Source organism: Palaemon carinicauda, chromosome 10 (assembly GCF_036898095.1).
Source record: "Palaemon carinicauda isolate YSFRI2023 chromosome 10, ASM3689809v2, whole genome shotgun sequence".
Taxonomy (NCBI): Eukaryota; Metazoa; Arthropoda; class Malacostraca; order Decapoda; family Palaemonidae; genus Palaemon; species Palaemon carinicauda.
The window spans coordinates 159009214-159018073 of NC_090734.1; the positions used below are offsets into that span (position 1 = coordinate 159009214).

General features: G+C 38.4%; 1 protein-coding gene across 1 annotated transcript; it reads right to left on the reverse strand.

Annotated features, from left to right (window-relative positions):
- Positions 1–5131: 5131 nt before the first annotated feature.
- LOC137648557 (uncharacterized) lies at positions 5132–7600 on the reverse strand. Its single transcript, XM_068381471.1, has 7 exons — positions 7326–7600; positions 6975–7228; positions 6649–6868; positions 6375–6540; positions 6156–6269; positions 5747–5944; positions 5132–5625 (listed from the first exon to the last, which is right to left on the reverse strand). The coding sequence occupies exons 1-7, from the start codon at positions 7597–7599 to the stop codon at positions 5502–5504; spliced, it is 1350 nt and encodes a 449-aa protein (XP_068237572.1). The 5' UTR covers position 7600; the 3' UTR covers positions 5132–5501.
- Positions 7601–8860: the final 1260 nt, after the last annotated feature.

Genomic DNA, 8860 nt, shown 5'->3' on the forward strand with positions numbered 1-8860 from the left:
ATAATAATAATAATAACAATAATGATAATAATAATTTCCTGTTGGAGCCCTGGGGACTGTAGCATCCTGCTTTTCCAACTAGGGTTGTAGCTGAGCTAATAATAATAATAATAACAATAATGATAATAATAATTTCCTGTTGGAGCCCTGGGGACTGTAGCATCCTGCTTTTCCAACTAGGGTTGTAGCTGAGCTAATAATAATAATAATAATAATAATAATAATAATAATAATAATTTCCTATTGGAGCCCTGGGGATTGTAGCATCCTGCTTTTCCAACTAGGGTTGTAGCTGAGCTAATAATAATAATAATAACAATAATGATAATAATAATTTCCTGTTGGAGCCCTGGGGATTGTAGCATCCTGCTTTTCCAACTAGTGTTGTAGCTGAGCTAATAATAATAATAATAACAATAATGATAATAATAATTTCCTGTTGGAGCCCTGGGGATTGTAGCATCCTGCTTTTCCAACTAGGGTTGTAGCTGAGCTAATAATAATAATAATAACAATAATGATAATAATAATTTCCTGTTGGAGCCCTGGGGACTGTAGCATCCTGCTTTTCCAACTAGGGTTGTAGCTGAGCTAATAATAATAATAATAACAAAAATGATAATAATAATTTCCTGTTGGAGCCCTGGGGACTGTAGCATCCTGCTTTTCCAACTAGGGTTGTAGCTGAGCTAATAATAATAATAATAATAATAATAATAATAATAATTTCCTGTTGGAGCCCTGGGGATTGTAGCATCCTGCTTTTCCAACTAGGGTTGTAGCTGAGCTAATAATAATAATAATAACAATAATGATAATAATAATTTCCTGTTGGAGCCCTGGGGACTGTAGCATCCTGCTTTTCCAACTAGGGTTGTAGCTGAGCTAATAATAATAATAATAATAATAATAATAATAATAATTTCCTGTTGGAGCCCTGGGGATTGTAGCATCCTGCTTTTCCAACTAGGGTTGTAGCTGAGCTAATAATAATAATAATAACAAAAATGATAATAATAATTTCCTGTTGGAGCCCTGGGGACTGTAGCATCCTGCTTTTCCAACTAGGGTTGTAGCTTAGATAATAATAATAATAATCATTCAATCTGTGGCCTCATTTTCTTCTCCGTCCCCTTTCCCTCTCCCTCGCTACGTCAAAATCGACATCATCTTCACCATCCTCGGCTCTCCTCCACCATCTGGTTCGATCACCCTAATTCGTGATGCATCTCCTCCAATATCAGCTGTTCGTCGCTTCCCTTTGATGCAACCACTTCCGGCGCCGTTCCCCTCTTTCGACCGCAAACCCCGACCAACTAGCAACCGGAACTCTCTCTTAAATTCCCCTCGAATTAGGAGGAACCAACCCTTTTTTTCCCCTCTCGTATGCCTCCGTCTAAAAGCGAATTGCCCTCTGAGGATTCACCCTGTGGCGGGTGTTGTTAGACCAATATTCCGTCCATATGGTAAGTTACTTAGCCCAATTTGGGGGAGGTGTAGCCAACATAAAAAAGGGACTTTTATTCTCTTAGTTCCTCCCAGCCTGACGAGGGATTCAGCCAAAATATTACATGGTGAAATTTTCCCCAATTTTTCTGGTACCTGACATAAAAAACAGTACTAAAGGGGACTTCTCTTCATTTAGCTCCTCCCAGCCTGACGAGGGATTCAGCCAAAAAGTTACAAGGTAAAATTTACCCCAATTTTTCGGGTAACTGACATAAGAAAAAAAAACAGTACTAAAGGGGACTTCTCTTCTCTTAACTCCTCCCAGCCTGACGAGGGATTCAGCCAAAATATTACAAGTTATAATTTAACCCAATTTTTCGGGTAGCTGACATAAAAAAACAGTACTAAAGGGGACTTCTCTTCAGTTAGTTCCTCCCAGCCTGACGAGGGATTCAGCCAAAATATTACAAGGTGATATTTCCCCCAATTTTTCTGGTAGCTGACATAAAAAAAAACAGTACTAAAGGGAACTTCTCTTCTTTTAGCTCCTCCCAGCCTGACGAGGGATTCAGCCAAAATATTACACGGTGAAATTAACCACGGCTCTCCAGAGCTCCACCTAGCCACTTTTTTTGGGTTTTCTTTGGACTCCTACCTTTCGTCCTCAAAGACCCCAACAGTTCGAGGAAGATTCAGATCCTCTACCACCCTCTGATCCCCCCCCCCCCCCCCCCGCCACCACCCCTCCTCCAGTAAGTACCCGCAGTCAGTCTTCGATCATATATTTTGTGAGAATTTCCTCTAATCGTTATTTTCACAGATGAAGAATGATGACGTAATTGCTTTGTTTCACTGTAATTTCCAAGATATAATTATGAATGATTCTGAACCATAAGTTAGAGAGGAGAGAGAGAGAGAGAGAGAGAGAGAGAGAGAGAGAGAGAGAGAGAGAAAGAGAGAGGAATGCCCCCTATATAATAAAGAGGAAATGTCTTACAATATAGATACTGTATATATATTTTATTTCAATTGTTCATAACTTCTCATGTAGTCTATTTAATTCCTCGTTTCTTTACCTCACTGGGCTACCTTTCCCCGTTGGGGGCCCTTGGGCTTATAGAATCTTGCTTTTCCAACTAAGGTTGTAGCTTAGCTAATAATAATAATAGAACTACTACTACTACTGCTACTACAACAACAACAACTAATAATAATAATAATAATAATAATAATAATAATAATAATATATTTCTTTCCGGTCACGCCAGCCCTCTCCGTCCCTCGGGTATGAAGAGAGAGAGAGAGAGAGAGAGAGAGAGAGAGAGAGAGAGAGAGAGAGAGAGAGAGAGAGAGAGAGAGTAGTCATACCCTGGTGAGAGGGGTGCCTGTGTGTGAATATGTATCTAATTATTTAGCCATTATTTTTGACGGATCGCGTACACGAGTGTCTTATAGATAATTCCATTTCCGGAGAAAGAGTCTCTCTCTCTCTCTCTCTCTCTCTCTCTCTCTCTCTCACCACCGATATGTTTGAGTAATATTTAAGCTATAAATATCCCATTCAAGTAGAATATCTTTATTGTAAAGTAATCTATATACTTAAATTAACTGGCAAAGACTAGAGAATTTTTTTTGTCCACTATATAAGTAAATAAAACACTTTTTTAAAAACTCTTGCTTGAAGGTACACCTGGGCACACTATTCTATCTTATCTCTCTTCCTTTCTTTTGCTGAAGTTTTTTGTAGTATATATAAAAAGATCTAATTTAATGTTGTTACTGTTCTTAAAATATTTCATTTCATTTGTTCGTTACTTCTCTTGTGTATTTAGTCTTTTGTTTACTCTCCTCACTGGGCTATTTATCCTGTTGGAGCCCTTTGGCTTATAGCATGCCGCTTTTCCAATTAGGGTTGTTGCTTAGCAATTAGTAGTAGTAATAGTAATAATAATAATAATGATAATAATAATAATAATAATGATAATAGTGTCCTTAATTTGTATTGGAAGCCATTTGGTGACATAAGTTCCGAATCGTAATAATAATAATAATAATAATAATAATAATAGTTTGGAGCAATCAAGGAATGTAAACATGCCTAGCAGCTGACTGCTTCTCGTTATAACTACCCAAACTACCACAACTGGTTGTTCAGTATAGTTTGGAAAAGGCTGCGTGTCTCTCTCTCTCAGAGTTCGAGTAGCGACACACATCCATTCTGGTTTGTGTTTCCATGTGAACAAGTGCGTTATTTGTGTTCTCAAGAAAACAAGTGTAGTTTCGCTCTACGACCCTACATATTGACCAGGGTAGGTTTGTTGAAATATTCATAGTTAGAATATTAGTTTTCTAAATGTTCAATGTCCAAATATTCATCGTTAGAATATTAGTTTTGTAAATATTCGTTGTCTAAATATTCAATGTTAGAATATTAGTTTTTTAAATGTTCATTGTTAGAATAGTCATCGTTAGAATATTAGTTTTGTAAATATTCATTGTTAGAATATTCAACGGTAGAATATTAGTTTTCTAAATGTTCATTGTCCAAATATCCATCGTTAGAATATTAGTTATGTAAATATTCATTGTTAGAATATTCAACGTTAGAATATTAGTTTTCTAAATGTTCAATGACCAAATATCCATCGTTAGAATATTAGTTATGTAAATATTCATTGCCAAAATATTCATCGTAAGAATATTAAATTTCTAAATGTTCATTGTTAAAATATTCGTCGTTAGAATATTAATTTTCTAAATGTTCGTTGTCAAAATATTCATCGTGAGAATATTAGTTTTGTAAATATTCATTATCAAAATATTCAACGTTAGAATATTAATTTTCTAGATATTCATTGTCAAAATATTCATCGTTAGAATATTAATTTTCTAAATATTCATTGAGAAAATATGCATCGTTAGAATATTAGTTTTCTAAACATTCATTGTCGAAATATTCAACGTCAAACTATCACAAAAAAATATATATACAAAAAGATGCAAGGAAACTGTGTAAAATGGTGATTAACACGTTGTAGTATTAAGCTTTATAATGTTTAACCATAGTTCCTTGGGTGTATAGCTAAAAATACAACTAAATTACAACTCTTATAATCAAAACATTAAAAATAAAGATAATGGAAATTGTATCAACAGAAGGTGACATTAAAATAATTTTTTTTTATATCTTATACTTTAGATCATCCAGTTTTGAAGGACTGTTTGGCTAAAAGCCTAGAAATTAAGATTGGACTCGATTGAGATAGGTGAAGAACATTTTTCTTATATCATTCATACTATTTTTCCCTGTTGGAGTCCTTAGGCTTATAGCATCCTCTTCTTCAAACTAGGGTTGCAGCTTAGCTAGTAATAATAATAATAATAATAATAATAATAATAATAATAATCTCCTAAGCCTCAACGCAAATGGCCTCGGTTAGATTTCGCCAGTTGTCTCTAGCTTGAGCTTTTAAATAAAAACTTCTCCATTCATAATCTACTTCACGCTCTATAGTTCTCAGCCATGTAGGCCTGAGTCTTCCAACTCTTCTAGTGCCTCGTGGAGCACAGTTGAACTATACACGAAGCTATTGTCTGTGATAAACTGCTTTTCTTACAAACCGCCCGATACAAGAAGCATATATTTATGATTAATCACTTAACTGCCTAATAAGCAAAGGGTGTCAAGTTATTTCGCACCATTTCAATTTCGCCCCACTAGGGGGAACTAACTTTTTCCAAAATCAAACTGGGGCGAACTAACTTACGCTTTTTTTTCAATATGGGGCGAATGAACTTAACATTTCATGGTAATATGGGGCGATCTAACTATTCAAATTTTTTGAACACTTGCTTACAACCTGCTCCTGTGTGGCCGTGATGTTTACTTTTTAACACTGATTGTAGATAGCCCATCATAGAAATTACCTTAGATATCATATGGTGACATTTTTAACTTAGAAAAAGGGCTACTTGAAACAATAAAGGATTTGAGTAAATTTATTTCGACAAATTAAAATAGCAAAATAGGCCTATAATAAAAAAAAATCACATCACATCTCCATAGGAGTGTAGAGCCCCATCACCCTACGGAGGAGAGAGAGTCCCTGGGTCAAAGTATAGTCCTGGTGACGTACGTATTCATCCCAGGCCGCGAACAGCTTACGATGGACATTCCTGAAATTTGAAGAAAAAAAGTAATTATTTCTGATTTTTCATTTATGCTTGTTGCAACGAATAAGAAAAAAATCTATGAATATATTTGAATTTGAAAAATAACTTATAAAAAATAACTTACTTATACTGGTTGCGTTGGCATCGCATAATCCTCCCCTCTCGCAATAGGGAGAGACTGGAGTCGACATTTTTTGCTTCATCCCCAAGAACCTCAAACAATCTATAGAGATGCAACCCACTTTGGTTTGCCCGTCTGTTCAAGCGACCATGCCATCCTTCCACTGTATTATTCGTCCTAACTGGACGGTAAAACACTGACCTGTAATTGATTATGAAAGAAAAAAAAACATTGAAATAACTAAGAGAGAAAACAGGTCGGTAGACATTTGGGTGTTTCGCTTGAATTAAAGTAAATATCTCTATAACACAATCATGATTTAAAAAATCATAAATTTGAACCTTATATCTAGAATCACTATCTCAGCAAACATTCCTCAGAAATAAAACTAATTCAATGAAAATATATTTACCAAGTCTCGGGGGGCCAAACAGAGCTCTCTATCCAGTTTTTCTTTACATATGAAGCCAATTCCTTCATGGGTGCTGTTGTTGTCGAATTTTCTAGCAGGTGCTCGAAAATTGGTCTGTTAAGGAAAACAAGAAATTAGTTAGATAATTGCATAAATGCATAGTAGATATATTATAAATGGATGAATTTATGAATAAATATGCAATGTAATATGACTTACACAATGTGTTCAGCCGGTAACAGTGGCAGTGCCATAAGTTTTTGGACGAAACTTCGAGTGGCCCTATCATCCTTATATAGCTTTTGCATTCCTACTGCCTGTGCCTTTCTCCATATAGCTTGGGTGTAATGGAAACAGCAGCCTTTCATGGTAATGTCAGGCAGCTCTAGTGGGAAATAATAATAATGATATATTAGTACAATATAATATCATTTATAGTAATATAATAGTGCAGCATAAAACGATTTGCCACATGCAATGAAACTTTAATTACCTTTGCGGAAAGCAGACCAGACAGTCTTTTCAAAATCAGCCATGACCTCTTCAACTTTGAGTTCTTGGACTTCTTCACGTATAGATTGAATAAGAGCCCTGTAGTCTACTGTCCTGCTGCCTGACATCACACAAAATAAAAGAGGCACTTGCTTAACACACTCCCCCGAGCGGACATATGCATGAATTGAGTAGAGTTGTTTAAAAGGTTCACGAACCAGCTAAAAAAAAAAGAAAAATTACAAGATTAACATTGGCTTAAATTTTTGTATTTTTATATATATTTTTATCCATTTTAGCAAACTCAAAATTTTTTTCGCAACTTACCTTATACGTACCGTCGACATACCATACACGAGCATTTTGCAGCAAGTGTAGCTGGTTGTCGCTATACAACATGATGTGCCGCCTGCCATTAATCCAAAAATCAGTAGAATGAAGGATAGCTGGCATGTGTTCATCTTGGATAACCAAATCATCCAACGAGCGAGGATGTTTGGGGCGGCTCTTTGCTCGATGCCTATTTAATGTCCTGGCCAAATACTGAGGGTTAGTCATCCCAGGACCACTGTACCCTATGTCTGAGAAGACAATAATAATATTTAGTAAATATTTTTCTTAATACATAATTATATATGAATATATATGAATATTTGATAAAAATACTTATTTACTAACCTCTTTGGACCTGCTCAGCTATGGAAAGGCCAGACTTGGTGTAATCTTCCTTGGCAAGTTTCAAGCCTTTTTCTAAGGCCTCCAAATTCTGCATTGCACCTGGTTTTCCAGCATGAGTATGGTCGGGACCTTTACGTTGAAAACTGCCATCAGTGTTTTCTGCAACCTGGGCATTGCATATTACTGTTTTACTCCGTAAGCTACACTGCCACCAAACCTTCCCCTTCTGTGTGGTCCTCTTTTTGTTATAGGTGTAGCTGAAAGGTAAAGCCATTCCAAATGAGTATTAAAATATATTTGTTCCGTAACCCAATACAAACCATTGCTATTTCCATGGGGGTAACATTTGGCGGAGCTGAATGACGAGCCATTAAAATTAAACGAGGGTTAACTACCCCCTTGCTAATTAGCAGGGGGTAGGGAAGGGGTAGCTAGCTACCCCTTCCCCCCTCACACACTGTGAATAGCTCAATTCACTTTTGGCTCGGGTGATGATCAGACGTCTCTGCTCTCACCCTCGCTTGACAGCCTTTAAATTCTGCTTTCTCTTTATCTAGTGTGTGTGAAGTTGGCCTCGACTCTACGATGCGTACTTGCCCTGGAGTTCCTAAGCGTTCATGTGGGACGTTTATGTCCTCTTTGGAGACGGACCCTCACGCCCTTTGCCCCCTTTGCCGAGGTCAACGGTGTGACAGGGAGAATGTGTGCAGTGAGTGCAGGGAGTGGCCTGCCTCCCAGTGGGAGAAGTTCGGCCGTAGACGCAAGAAGAAGCCCAAGAGAGACCGATCTCCTTCGAAGGTGACTTTGAAGAAGGAGGTCTCTAGGGTTTCTCCTTGCGCCGCCCGAACCTCCTCCGAAGGTCTCCCTCGTCCGGCTTCACCTGTGAAACCGCCGAGTGAGATTGCAGGTCCTAGTGGTTTTTGCCAACCTCGTGGTGGTGGAGAGGGCGTGGCCTCCCTTAGCGAGGTTGTTCCCTCTCCTCCCCCGGGGGAGGATTTATTATATTTTGATGAATTCGACTGCACTGTTTCTAATCATGGTTTGTTTCAGCTTTGGACTTCCTTGGGGCTTAAGGGCACTCCCTCCAAGGAAGGCCTGTTTGACTTGTTGCAGCTGGGGGCTGCAGTCAAACAGTCACCGGTAATGCCGGAGGTTTTTCCTTCGGACATTGTCGATACTGTGTTGTCTGCCCCTTCTGACGTGGCAAGTCTAACCCTTGATCCTGCTGCCTCGGATGTTGCTGAAGTCCCATCTCTCCCTTCCGCACAGCCTTCGGAGGGAAGGGTGGGGCCTCCGGTCTCTCCTGCGAGCTCGTCTCCCCCTCGGGGTAGCGCGCTTTCAGAGACCCCTCTTCGAAGGACCGATGACCCTGACTCCTTACCCAGGGGTCGCATTCGTCGTAAGGCCCGTAGGCCTCTGCGAGAGAGGGGGCTCCCTTCTCCCTATCAAGGGGTGAAGAGGCGCCTCTTTGGGTCTCCTTCTCCTCCACCTGCGGAGGAACTTCCTCGTCAGGAGAAGGTCATACCTGCAACATC

Coding starts and splice junctions, on each gene's coding strand:
- LOC137648557 (XM_068381471.1), bottom strand. CDS start 7,599: ATGGCTTTACCTTTCAGCTACACCTATAACAAAAAGAGGACCACACAG. Junction 5,945..6,155: donor GTTTGGCCCCCCGAGACTTG/GTAAATATATTT, acceptor AATCAATTACAG/GTCAGTGTTTTACCGTCCAG. Junction 5,626..5,746: donor TGCCAACGCAACCAGTATAA/GTAAGTTATTTT, acceptor TTCAAATTTCAG/GAATGTCCATCGTAAGCTGT.